The 14,022-nt window shown below is 40.9% G+C and overlaps 2 protein-coding genes across 2 annotated transcripts; both read right to left on the reverse strand.

The window, feature by feature from the left end:
• Positions 1 to 2,380: 2,380 nt before the first annotated feature.
• gja3 (gap junction protein, alpha 3) lies at positions 2,381 to 6,997 on the reverse strand. Its single transcript, XM_044366486.1, has 3 exons — positions 6,200 to 6,997; positions 5,490 to 5,551; positions 2,381 to 3,977 (listed from the first exon to the last, which is right to left on the reverse strand). The coding sequence occupies exon 3, from the start codon at positions 3,940 to 3,942 to the stop codon at positions 2,521 to 2,523; it is 1,422 nt and encodes a 473-aa protein (XP_044222421.1). The 5' UTR covers positions 3,943 to 3,977; positions 5,490 to 5,551; positions 6,200 to 6,997; the 3' UTR covers positions 2,381 to 2,520.
• A 2,653-nt stretch (positions 6,998 to 9,650) lies between these two features.
• gjb8 (gap junction protein beta 8) lies at positions 9,651 to 12,115 on the reverse strand. Its single transcript, XM_044364803.1, has 2 exons — positions 11,905 to 12,115; positions 9,651 to 10,803 (listed from the first exon to the last, which is right to left on the reverse strand). Exon 2 carries the CDS (start codon positions 10,783 to 10,785, stop codon positions 9,979 to 9,981), a length of 807 nt encoding a protein of 268 aa, XP_044220738.1. The 5' UTR covers positions 10,786 to 10,803; positions 11,905 to 12,115; the 3' UTR covers positions 9,651 to 9,978.
• Positions 12,116 to 14,022: the final 1,907 nt, after the last annotated feature.

Genomic DNA, 14,022 nt, shown 5'->3' on the forward strand with positions numbered 1-14,022 from the left:
AAGACATTTTTTCCTTTGAGGATCATAGAGATTGGCAGTTTGGTGTCACGCTCTCTCTCTCTATTTCTATCAATATTAACATCATAGAACACCATTTTTCTTTCCTAAATGTGCAAATCTTTATCAACTACCAAAATGTAAACTTTAGGAATCAAAAAAAAAAAAAAAAAATGCAGGTAACAAAGATTTTTTTGTCATTTTGAACAAGAAACATGGATTGGGAAAGGCATGCTTTTACCTATGAGTTCTGCCGTTGTATATTTTCCTCTTTGTGTTTCTAGTTGCACTGGATGTCATTAAATCAACTGAAGTAATGAAACATTATACCTATATGGGTACAGATACTCTTACACCATACAGTACCATCATTTTGTAAACCCCCTGAAAAAACAAAAAAGCTGGTACCACTTTACACTGCTCTTACTCCAGTGTATTAACCTGCACATTAACTACTGGAAAAGTATTGTCCCTATAAAATACTGTGCACAAACATATAGTACTTGTGTTGTTATGCCCTGTGAGTGCAATATGTCTAATCCAGATTATTGAGTTTTCACACAGTATTACTGTGTTCTTAGAACACTTTCCCAAAGGTTAACTCAGAGTTTAACACAGTGGATTAAGGTTGTTGTAAAGTTTTTTTTAAAAAAAGCTTTTTGAGAGTGAGTGCCTGGGTTGTGAATGAACTAAACAGCACAGTAACACAACAGAAACAGAGGACTGTGGCTGCTGATGAATTCAGTTAAAAGTTTGGGTTTCTAAAAATCTCTAAGAATCAAGATTAACACAACAAAAAAGAAGCCGTCAAGTTTGACTTCACCGTGGCATTTTGCTTCTCGCAACGCCAGTCGTTTTGTCCTTTTTAAAATCGTAGCTGTTTCGCAATCACAAACTGACTACTACAAGTATGCAATTTATGAGTAAAATTCAATTCAGTTTTTAAAAAAATAGCACTTTTCAGAATAAAACCAATGAAGAAGTATATGAAATGTGTGACAGTGAACGTCATTTAACTCCCAAAGTTGCTCTCAATGTTTAAATTTGAGGATTCAAAAGAGGATTGTGGATTTCAGGGCAAAAATATCTGCCAACAATCTAACTAAAAAAATGTACTTTCTAGTCTAACCAAAGAGCTTTGGGAGGTTGTTTGTCTGAATGACCTTGGAGAATTTTGGTATTCTGTATATCAAATGGTGGCTGCCATGTACTTTCATAGTATTTTCAAGATACTTTAAAGGCAATATCTTGTCATGTGTGCAGTTAGTGGAGAGCATTTTTCTTTTCAGACATGTTAAGTGAAGGCAACGCTGACAGAGGCAGGTATAAGGGACTCTGTTCCTACTTTGCTCTTTTGTCAACTAACAGCATAGGGGGAACGTTTTGATCTCTATGTTGTTGACAATGTAGTGTTCGTAGAGACCCAGGTGCATTCTGGGCATCACAGGAATGACTTCTACCAGTTTTGACCCATATCCCTTCCACACTGCGCCTACTATTCTGAGGACTCTGGGGATATCACATCAGTCTATTCCTCTCCGTTCTGCCTCATTTACAATATTTATCGTCTCTGTAAGAAGCGCTGAAATGAATCATGGGTAAAACCAAACCAGCCTACCTTGGCATGCAGATCTGTGAGTAAATCGGTGAGTTGTAGGGCTACATGTGCTGGCATGCACAACCACAAGGAACCACAATACATGTAATGTTTGTTGATAAAAACTACTTCCTGGATGAAGTATTGTTAAAAAAACAGGTGTTTGTTTTGGTAAAATTCAGAAAGTGCTGAAGCAAAAGGCCCTCCAGGTCAAAGGTCAAATGCTGGAACAAGCTGTTGACATATAGAGCACAACACCGTGCATGTTGGTGCTGCCAATTTGATTGTGCAACCAGATAAAAAGGATGAACAAGATATATGAGTGAATTGTCTGGCTACACATCGAGTGACTGATCTGTCAACAGTGCCAGCTGCCTGTGCTTCCTCCATATAAAATGAAAAATATCATCACCTTGACAAATGATCATTTTCCGTTGAAGTAATTAGTCCGATAGGCTCAACTAAAAGAAGAAAAAAATAGAGAAACATCATGAGATCTGCCCCCAAAACCGAACAGGTTGGTAAGATGTGTCCATGTTGATGCAAAATTATGACATCACAATGTCCTTTTCTCCATCCGCCGCTGTGAGCAGAGCCTTCTGACTTCATAGCACTGCATGATCACATTTTGTATGCATCATTTAAGACCATCCAAAAAAACAAACCTTGCCTTAACTACTCTACAACTCACCGATTGCACTAAATCAATGACTGCTGCTGATCATTTCCCCATTTGCCTTACTTCATTCAATGCTTTCCTGTCTCTTGTCGTCTTGCCTTCTCTTGTTTTTTTTTTTTTTGTTTTGTTTTTTTGTTTTATTCATGTGTGTGACTTTTTTGTCTGAGAATGACCGTTTGAGGGTGGGATTGGGGGAAGCGGATAATTGGTCAGGGAGGGTTTCGGGAAATGAAAGGGCTGAAGAGATTTAGACAGCCAGGTCATTCGGCCTGGCCCTGATGCTGCTGCTCTTGCTGGCCCGACTGAGCCGCCGAGGGTCTGTGCTGACCATTACTGGAGGCTCATGCATCTCCACTGTGGTGGTGGTGACGTGGCCATCCTCCTGCTCGCTCTTCCCCCCACCCCAGCTGCCTGCATTGGAGCCTGTGCCTGGGCTGCTGCTGCTGCTGGAGGCGGCAGCAGCAGTAGTGTTGGTGTTACTGTTGGTGTTGCTGGTGGGAAGGAGCAGCGCAGCATCGACGGGCTGCTGCTGCTCATTGTCGGTGTTGGTGGCGGAAGAGGCGGAGGGGGAGGGGGAGGTGGCCTTCATCTCCCGAGTCTGCTGCTCGGTGGCCAGGTTGGCCCAGTTCTGCTGCGTAGCCAGCCTGTGGTTGTTGTTGTTGCTGATGTAGTAGTGGGAAGAAGGGGAGGGCTGGCGGAGGGACTCCTCCTGCTGGAGGTCGTCCACCTTAAACTCTGCTGCTGAGGGCACGGCTGCTGGCCCCATGGGTGGCAGGAAGGCCCCACTGCCCGCCGTCACATCTGTGTAGTTGGGAGGATAGCTGAGGGTGGAGGGGGCAGTTCTGGAGGCCGAGGCCAAACACTCAGGCTCTGCGATGTTGGCACGGCGCAGCGACGCATGGTCGGGGGCGAACTCATTTTTCATGCCCTGTTTAACTTTCTTCCATCCAAGGTGATAGATCTCTAACAAATTCAGCAAAAGAGACACGCAAGCCACCACAAGCATAAATATAATAAAAATAGTCTTTTCAGTGGGCCGCGATATGAAGCAGTCCACAGTGTTGGGGCAGGGCCAACGTGCACACTTGTACAGGGGCCTCAGCTGGAAGCCATAGAGGAAATACTGGCCCAAAATGAATCCCACTTCAAACAGGGTCTTGAAAATAATGTTGAACACATAGGTACGCAGCAATGCACCTCTGATACGGATTTTGCCATGCTCGTCCCTGATAGGCGGCTTCTCCTTCTTGCCGCCACCTCCTCCTCCACTAGCATCTGTACCATTTCTATAAAGGAGTTCTTTCTCCTCTTGGAACCTGTTTGCTTTGCGCAACTCCTCCTCCTTCTCTTTCCGCTTTTCCTCCATGCGGACGATGTGCAGCACATGGCCCAGGTAGATGAGAGTCGGCGTGGACACAAAGATGATCTGCAGCACCCAGAAGCGGATGTGCGAGATGGGGAAGGCCTCGTCGTAGCAGACGTTCTCACAACCAGGTTGCTGGGTGTTGCAGGTGAAATCAGACTGCTCATCGCCCCAAACCTCTTCGGCCGCGGCCCCCAGCACCAAGATCCTGAAGATGAAGAGGACAGTCAGCCAGACTTTGCCGATGACCGTCGAGTGCTCCTGAGCGTTCTCCAACAGCCGCCCCAGAAAGCTCCAGTCGCCCATGCTTCAAGATTTCTAGCCTATGGAGAAAGTACAGGCTGGAGAGGACGAAGAAAGGAGGAATGGCAAAAGAAAAAGAGGAGAAACAGACAGCAAGAGCGTGAGAGAAAGTTAAATAAATGTCAACAAATTTGCTGAATATTCTCAAAGTTGGTGAGACATGTAAGGCCTTACCCCGATGTTAAACACTCTACACATACGAACACACAAGACACAAGGACATGGATGAGAGTGGAGGTTTCGACTAGACTCTGACATATTTCTATTTTACATAAAACGTTTAGTACAACCCCGTCTTTTTAGAAAACTGCTAGGTAGGCGTCGGTAATCGATAACAAATCGAAACACGGCATTCGCTTCAAACACAGACACTTTTTAGCAGCTCATATCCTGTATAGGCCACCTGTTTGACTGAACCCTGGTTCACTCTCCCTTTCTCTCACTCTCTATGTCGTGCCTGTCTCTCTCTCTCACCTGCTCGCTCCACTGCCCAGCAGGCATGTGCTGAGATCAACATTATAATGTTCGAAAACAGCATTTAGCAGAGATGGGGCTCTGGGGTGGCACACGCACACACACGCACAGACACGCACACACACACACACACATGCACACACACACACACACACACACACACACACACACACACACACACACGCACACACACACACACACACACACACGCACACACACGCACATACACACACACACACAAAACACCCTCCCTTCCTCTCTCTCTGTCTATCCACTGTAATACTAAAGCCACAAGGATCAAATAGAAAAACGTAACTCTAATTATGTAACATGATAATATAGTACAAATTCTGGCGAGATTTTTGAGTTTAGCTGAACTAAGCTGTTTTAAAGTTAAGACTTAAGCTGTTTTTAAGTTTCAGTCTAAATAACTGATAAATCATTCAGTTTATGACATGACAGAAAGTGGTCTATTAACATTATCCCAGAGCCCTAGGCGACATCTTCAAATACCTCATTTTGTCTGACCTACAGCCCAGAGATATTCAATTATGTAGTTATGAGACAGTGAAAAGAGGAAATTCCTCACATCTGCAAAGCTGGAGCCAGAGGATGTTTGGAAATTTTGCTTGATAAATGACTTAAATTATTAATCCATTAGAAAAAAAGTGTTGTCAATGATTTTCCAATTTATTGATTGGTTAATTAAACGACTAATCTTTTTAGAACTAGATCTGGTATTTGATATGATAACATGTTAACAAGGTTTAACAAGACACATGTATGAAGGGATTCTGACCTCTTTTAATCCCCTTTAAAAACAACCAAGTGACTTCTTAATTGTGGCCAGAGATGAGCCATTGAAACAGGCTTTTCAAACTAAATTTACAGGTTTAGTTTAACAAAATATGTTTCCTCATCAGTCCTCATGTGATGGACTAGTTATAAATATGTTTTGAGCGAGGTAACACCTGTTGTTATTCTTTACATCTTTTATACAGCCTTATGTACACCATCCGTACACACACACACACACACACACACACACACACACACACACAAACAGAGAAACTTACTAAAATATTCTTGTGTTAAAGGTAATAAATCCATCGACTAGGGTTCACAATATGTATGACACCTGGAAGAGAAAACATCAGCAGTTTATTTACTTTTAACAGACTTTAAATGCTACAAATGCCACACAAAAGAACAAATAAAAAGATATAAGATCTGTGCACATGTCTGATCAAAAATGTCATTTAATTCCTTAAGTCCTTGTTATTTTTTGGGGGAAAGAGTTTTTATTTAAAACTCTGCCTGGATATTGTCTAAAATCACAGTATGGTTTTCTAAACACACAGTTTGAATTTGAAACACTTGATATTATCAGGCTAATCGAGATTGGTAAGACTGCAGCAATTAAACCCATTTTAGAGTCAGAAAGTCCTTTTTAACGTTCACTATTAGATCTTGGGACAACCATTAGTGGCAAACATTTACACTTCTCCCAGTTGCATAGGTATTTGTGGCATTTCTGTCGGATGGTGATGAAAGTAGCAGACAGAACCAGGTTCAAATACAAAGACATACCTACCAGCCTGACAATACAGAGTGTGCCAGAGTCCCCAGACTCCATAAGCTTTGTCCGGCTTTTGTCTCATTCTTGTTTATTAAAACTGAAGCAACTCTTAATTACCTGATAACACGCTGCTCTTCATTAAGTTGGCCTTACTTTACTCCCAAATAAGTGCAGGATAATATTCACAGCAGTGTGTGTCCGCCATACCTTTAGACTGGAGATGTCATACTTAAATACGAAAAGCAAATCCATCTGCCATCATTGGTGCCATCATTTGAGTGCGTTGAAAAGCGTGTAGACCTCCCGCGGCTGCAGCGACCCTCCCTCTGTCTCCCTGATCCCAAAACCGCAACCTGCCGCCCCTCTGACAGCTCAACAAACTCTTTTTTAAATGCTGCCACACAAACTCATTCATGCACAAACTTCTCCAGGCGTGGAGTCTGTCTGTCTGTCTGCCTGTCCCGGGCCGTTAACTTGTGCAAGGAAAAGTTTTCCTTTGTTGCTATTAGTTTTTGGAGGCGGCTTGGAGTCGGAGATGGGGCTCGGTTAGACGGAGCTGCCTCCCGTTTCCAGCCATGTCTGGACTGTCACATTGTGTGACCATGCATGAGTGAATCCACAGAGTCATCAGCCTGTCCGGAGTCACACCACGCCCCTGCCAACCTCCCCTAAATCTTTACAGTATGTGCGCAAAAGTTGCCCAAAAAAAACCTTTCCCAAAACTTCCGCACTATTTGTCAAAAACTCACCGGAGCATGCTCTGAACTTCACCAAAGTATCCCCGGAAAACCGCTGGAAAACCTCACCAAACTTTTCCCAGAATATAAATCTTTCAAACTCCAGCAACAGTCTATCTAAAAAAAATTATACCGCTCATATTTTAAGAGAAACTAAACCCACAGACACACTGTGGTCTCCCTCAAAATAAAACATTATTTTGAGAGATTCATGGAAACCTTATGACTTGTGTACAAAATGAAGGAAAAAACACAACGTGAGAATAATGCAAACCTCTCTGTCTCGTTAGAAACTAGTATATAACTAGAAAATTAAAAAAGGAGGAAAAAAACCCTCCACACCCCACCCTGCTGGGTCAGTTGCAGAGAGGCATGGCATTACATGTGGCAATGTGAAACACACTAACACACACAAAGAAATGAAGTACACAGTTTTGTTTTACTGATTTATGGAAAAAAGTCTCAAAGAGCAAAAAGACTTTAAGGATCAAAGTGCGAATGTAATAAAAACATCTCAGATACAAAACACAATAATCACAAACATTTAATTCCTTCATTTTTTGCTTAGGAAGCTGTTCCATCTGTTCTCTGCTGTTAGAGGCGGGATACTAACCCTACAATTTGGGAAAAATGTTACAAATAACAACTTGGGACTGGAATGATCAGGCTTGTCCCCTAATAACAATGTTCATAAAAAGATGGTGCTATCACAAATTTAGCATTAAAATGTCATTTTGCTGTTACAGAACGTAAGAAGTCAAAGGTCAAAGTAGAGCAGATAATGCATAACAAAACAAATATTTAAAAGAAAATCAAAAATATGTTTCCAAATCTGCATATAGAGGACTTTAGAGTGCATGTGCTCTGTGATACTGCATATATCTTGATCTTTGGTCAAAAACCTTTTTCACCCCCTGAAACATGTCAATGTTACACTTCAGTCACATAACTTCATCGACTGCATCAGTTATGTAATGCCAACATACAACTCATCCAGATTTTCTCCTCATAATTTTGGAATTGACACACTAATTGGTTGTCTAACTTGTCTCACATGTGTCTTTCTAATGTGTTCCAATCACCAAATCGCTATTCTCTGTTCACAAAAGGTGACTTTTTTTTTAAAGAACACAGATGAGACTAATCCAGCTCAGCTATTCCTGGATGGGAGGGAGGACAAAGAGATCGACCGTGGTTCCTCACATTAAGAGGGCGAGTAGTGATTAGTGTGGCGGCTAAAATAAGGCACATGCTGAAAGCTGATACAGCCAGCTGGGGTCAGCACACACCACAACAACACAAGTCAAAATAACACAGGAGCAGGGCTGGGCTGAACAGGACAACTTCTGGATGGTATTTCATAAAGCAGGATTAAAAATGTTGATAACTGTGAGGGAGACTTATTTGAATCTACCTGTGTATTTTAATATTGAGTTTAAGCATATTAGTTAGTTGTGCCTTGTAATGGTTGATAATAATAAAAAGGAACTTTCAGAAATAGTCCCTCTGTATAACTTGATAATCCTGTTTTGTGAAGAAAAAAAACAACATTGGAGGGCTATAAGCATCAAGAGGCAAAAACAAATGTTACAAAATGCAAAATGAAATGTGAGAAACACACTGTTAAAACACATTGCACTCTTTGATTCATATCTGTAACCCACCACAAGCCTGACAGGTGTTCAAAAACATGAGGCATCTTGATTGAACTTTAAAATAACTTTCTATATATTTGAACACCACTCAATGGTGAATATTTCTGAGTCATGATTTGTTGTTGCGCCTTTTTTGACAGTTTAATTTGCAGATAAATTCTATAATTCCTGTTACAAGTCAATTCTTTGCGTTTATCCAGTATCATCTGTGGGTGAGGTTTCTAGCTCTGACAAAATGTCCTGCGCAGGCCAAACATACTGTGTATATTTTCATATTTTCATCACCTGGCATGCATGTGTGACAACAGGCAACACCTTCTCAGTGTGTTTAGATGTGTTTAGGTTATTTCTCAAACTCACGTAATGAAACGCTTTTTTTATATTTCAAACACTTTCAGTTCAAGTAAAAGACAAAAGGACATTCTGATTTGATTGAACAGCAAAGACATGCAGCATCATAACTATTAAACTATTGCAGTTTAGTAGCTAGGTAAGTTTTTTTTTTTTTTTTTTACCATGTAATATATTATTTATCAGCAATCCTCTCTCTGTGTGTAATCCAACTCTCAGAAATAGGCAGATAAAAACATAAAAATTATACTCTACCATTATTCATAGAAAGTTATGATGATTTTACAACTTAATTTCTTGCTACAGTCACACATTTCAATACAGAAGTGTTAAATAATAAAAAAAACAAACTCTCAGCCACTTTTATCAGTTAATGCACAACATGACTTCAACCACATTTAAAATAAAAAAGTCAACTCTTGTAAACTAGACACTAAAATGTAATCTCAAAGGCACTTGGACCTGTTTTATACTTCATTCTCCATGACTTCATTTGTTCTTCTTCCTTCTCTTCAACATGAAATAAATCATCCTAAATTTCAGGAAGGCTTTGTGCTCTTATGGGTTCCACTATGAACCGCTAGATGTCAGTGTAGACTAATTCTTCTCTGGTTCAAAACCTGACCAGGCACGCATGCAATGAATTGCACATTCCAGCAACTTCAAACTAGAATCAATAAATTAAGACAAAAAGCTCCATCAAAGTCTATCAATCATCCACTGTATGAAAAGCACGGTGGCACTTGTGATACCTGTGATTCAAAGATACTATCATGTATGAAAAATGTTCTGTTCTACGTGAAGTCATTTTGGGAACACAAACAGACTCTCAAAGTAACACTCACTGGTGGGAATTCTACTAGATTCAAAATTATATTGTTGTGTGATTTGTGAGTTGTTTTTTGCATAACAAAAGAATGTTTTATGGCCTTTATTGGCAAATGCAGGGAAACATCATCACCTTCCTCAAGTCAAATACACATATTATAAGTGATTTCCCTATAAATGGATGTGAAAGGCAGGTCATCGCAACTACAGAAGCTGAACTATTTTCTTTTGTGGTAATCCTAAACTCCCACAGCCTCAAAATCTGTTTCACCTTGCCATAAGACAATTCAGGAGGATGCTTGGGTTTAGAGCCCAATAACCAAACTGTAGACACAAACTATGACCATGTGCGGTTGGATTTACAGTTTATGCTTTCCTCCTCCTCTGGTACTACTCAACCACTAAAGGTCATCCTTCAACACATGGTCTTGTTGCTGGACGAATCTGTGGAAGAAGACAGGAGCATCTCGTTCTTCTTGTTCTGCAGAAGGGCATTATCCCGTGTCACACTGTCTGTGTGGGCGTATGGGTGTTTCCTCTTGTTCCTGGTCGAGCACCTCATGAGAGCCTTGACAATGAGGTAGCACAGCTCAGCTACGTTAAGCACCATGCAGATGGCCGATGAGGAAACCATGAAGATGGTGAAGACGGTCTTCTCTGTTGGCCTGGAGATGAAGCAGTCCACCTTATTGGGGCAAGGCCACTGCTCGCACTTCACCAGCCGGGGCATCTGGAAGCCGTCATAAACGAAGTAAAGTGCATACATGAAACCGCCCTCAAAGATGAGCCGGAAGAACAAGCTGCAGGTATACGTCCACCACAGTGGGCCTGTGATTGGCAGACGCCTCTTCTTCAGTGTCTCCAGGTCCTTATCCGTCATCTTCTCTGTGCCGTTGGAGGCCAGCATGGTCCTCTTGTCCCCACGTTTCCTGTAGGCGACATGCATTGCCACCAGCAGGGCTGGCGTGGATACAAAGATCAGCTGCAGGCACCACAAGCGGATGTGTGACACGGGGAAGAAGTGGTCATAGCAGACGTTCTTGCAGCCGGGCTGCTGCGTGTTGCATGTGAAGTCTGACTGCTCATCACCCCAGACACTCTCAGCTGCCAGAACCAGTATAGTGATGCGAAAGATGAAAAGGACAGAGAGCCAAATCTTTCCTAGACTGGTGGAGTGTTTGTTGACACCGCCAAGCTGGGCATAGAGTGTCCCCCAAGACATTGTGGATGGTCAGACAACCTGTAGAAGGCAGGAATTCAGAGGATAAACAGAAAATTCATTGTGTTGCTGGACATTCATGTTCCTCAAAGATCCTCTAAGTGTCTGAAGGTAAGGAGTTGTACCTGTTGTTAGAATATAATTCTTTACTTAGTAGATAGGTTTTTGTTATTTTATTGTTGTTGAACAATGTGTGTAGACAGAATATATGACTTTGGTCATGAGTGAGACCCACATGCTGGAACACAGAGGGCCAGGTCTATGACAGTCAGCACAACAGAAGTATGAAAAGTTATAATCTGCCATTTAATGGGACACATTTGCACCCAAGAAAAAATGTGCAGCATTTCCCTCAGCCGCCCCTCCACCTGGATATGTCATTGTCATCACTGCCTTTCAACATATTTTACTGTATTACCACTGCTAATATTATTTGATTACTATTTAAGCATTAATAGTTCATTATCAGCAGCATAATCACTTTAAAATGTATCAAAATTGTGATTTACTTTCAGAAGCGCATTATAGCCAGTAGGCTTTCAGTACTTCATGGCAGTGACTTTGATTTAATGGACATCAGTCAAAATGCTAAAGTAATAAGTAGTAGTAAAGAGATGATAATGAGATGATACTGGATCTTGGATAGAATAAAATAACAAAGAGGAGGATCAATACCATAGGTTTCCATTAAACCTACCCATTTCCTCATCTTAAAACTCTATATTAGCTTTACTTTCATCCTTATTATTGCTATCCGCAAAAAGAAATCCTTCTTTTCACAAATCTGGAATGGCTTTAAAGATTCAAACATTTTGTTAATTAAAAGCAACCAGGGATTTTTAATTGTATCTCTGTTTTGTTTTTTGTTTTTTTAAATTTTACCTTCAAGAAATTGAGCCTATATACAAATTTTGTTTTGTTGTGTAAATAAAATAGAAAAGTGTTTTAATGACATATGCCTATCACTTGCTAAACAGACATAAATCCTGCTTACTAGTGGGACTACACAATAACGAAAGGCCATTATTATTAGTTAATATTATAAGTAGTTGTATTGTTGCTGTAATAGGTAAATGAACTCAATGAACTCATAAATGTTAACCCCGGCATAACAAGACTCACCTGTTTCTGTAGAGCTTGTCCAATAAATATTAATAGTTTTCCATGAAGGGAAAAACAAATGTTCCTTTAGTCCTTGTTTGTAGTCTGAAGAAAATTGTTCACTGCGCTCCAACTCAAAGGACAAAATCAGAGTTCAGCTCGTTGGAGACAAAGTTTAACTTGTCTGGTCTGAAGCTTCTGAAGACACAGGTGTGTCTTCAGAGGTTTTTCATCATCCCTCCTGCAGACAGGGAGGGAAGAGGAGGAGCCAGGCTCAGGGTGGGGCCAGTCAGGCACCCAAGAGACAGTAATCAGTGTCAGGACTGACTCAACAGCTGTCATTGGCCTATTTTCTTTCTTTTTGTGCATGAAGACTGCATGTTCATAGAGTTTCATTTGCAGATTGGAGATTTTTGTGTCATGAATACATGAGAAATCATCTCATTGGTTGAGTTAAATCTCACTAGGCAGATCTTCACAGACAGTTTTTCAGTTTAGGTAAAGGGCACTTGAATCATGAAATATGAATGAGATAGCACCAGTTTGCATCTTTTAGTCTTTTTAGTTTGTGTTTGTTTAGCTCCAAAATATTAGCTCCTTCCTCTGTGTATAGTATTATGTACATACACATATACTTATTTATAGATATATCCCATTAACTTGAATAGGAAAGTGGTCTTAGACTTTTGGACCCTACTGTATGTATATATATGTACAGATGGGAGACAACTTAAAGGAAAACCAGTACAGGTCTGAATGCTTGACCCCTACAGTGAGGGGATCCGGTTGCTCTGTTATGCTGTGGGGGGCATTTTGCTGGCATGGTTTGGGTCCACTTGTCCCCTTAGAGGGAAGGGTCACTACAAATCAATACAAAGTTGTTCTGAGGGATCACCTTTATCCTATGATGAAACATTTCTATCCTGATGGGAGTGGTCTCTTCCAGGATGACAATGCCCCAATTCACAGGACACAAGGGGTCATTGAATGGTTTGATGAGTATGAAAATGACGTGAATCATATGCTATGGCCTTTGCAGTCACCAGATCTCAACCCAATTGAATATCTATGGGAGATTTTGGACTGACGTGTTAGACAGCGCTCTCCATCACAATCATCAAAACACCAAATGAGGGAATGGTATTCCTCAGCTTTGGCATTGATTCTACAAGTCTCTGGAATTCTTCTGGAGGGATGAACACCATTCTTCAAAAATATAAAAATGTACATCTTAGTATTTGATATGTGCCCCTTTTCTTTTGCTTTAATGACAATATGCACTCGAGCAGGCATGGACTCCACAAGTTCGTTCAAAACCTGATGTCTGCCCCAGCATGATTTGACAAAATAGCTTCTTGTGATGTCAGGTGTAGTGCAGGTGTTCATTTCCAGAGTAGGCAAAACACTCCCAGACTTGAATATTCCTGCCACCATGTTTCACTGTTGGTTTGATACACTGTGGTATCATTCTCTCTCCTGTTCATCTCCTTACATACACCCTTCTGTTACTGTCATAAATCTCAAACTTGGATTCTATAACAATTTGACTTCTGACACTTTCACTTAGTTCTGATGCCATGTTTCCCACTATCACAATGCTACTTAGTAATCAATGATCTGCTGGAAACTTACAACAGGTCAACACTGGCTGCAAGTTGAATTACTTGAACGAGCCTCTGATGAGTAGATCAAATCCACCTGAGTGTCATCTGAACGCTTCAATGGAAGGGATACAACTCAAGGAAATGTGACCTTTCGTACAAAGGAGTTAAGTTGGTCAATGCCCCAAATTTGCTTAAATTTGATTGCTGACCTAGAAATAGTGCAGAATCTTCAGTATTTCTTCTTCATTTTACATGTCATAACTTCTTGTGTTTTGAAATGTTTCTGAATCCCCAAACTTTCTGATTATTTCCATGTTTGCTGTAGAGATTTCATAGATGTAGGCTACAGTACAACCATGTGATGTCTGTGGCCTGATATTACTGTGAAATGAAATCTGCAAAATAAGCAGAGCAGAAATGTCACAGCAAGTCAAAGTAGCACTCGTGACATGCTTCCATTCCTTGTTTCCTGGGATTTAAAGCAACACACATCATCGATTTGTTCTGCTGGAGGAAACAGAGACCACTCCAGTAA

The sequence above is a fragment of the Thunnus albacares genome, chromosome 11, assembly GCF_914725855.1.
Source record: "Thunnus albacares chromosome 11, fThuAlb1.1, whole genome shotgun sequence".
NCBI lineage: Eukaryota > Metazoa > Chordata > Actinopteri > Scombriformes > Scombridae > Thunnus > Thunnus albacares.

Excerpts from the sequence above, each read along its gene's own strand:
- gja3 (XM_044366486.1), bottom strand. The coding sequence starts at position 3,942 with ATGGGCGACTGGAGCTTTCTGGGGCGGCTGTTGGAGAACGCTCAGGAG.
- gjb8 (XM_044364803.1), bottom strand. The coding sequence starts at position 10,785 with ATGTCTTGGGGGACACTCTATGCCCAGCTTGGCGGTGTCAACAAACAC.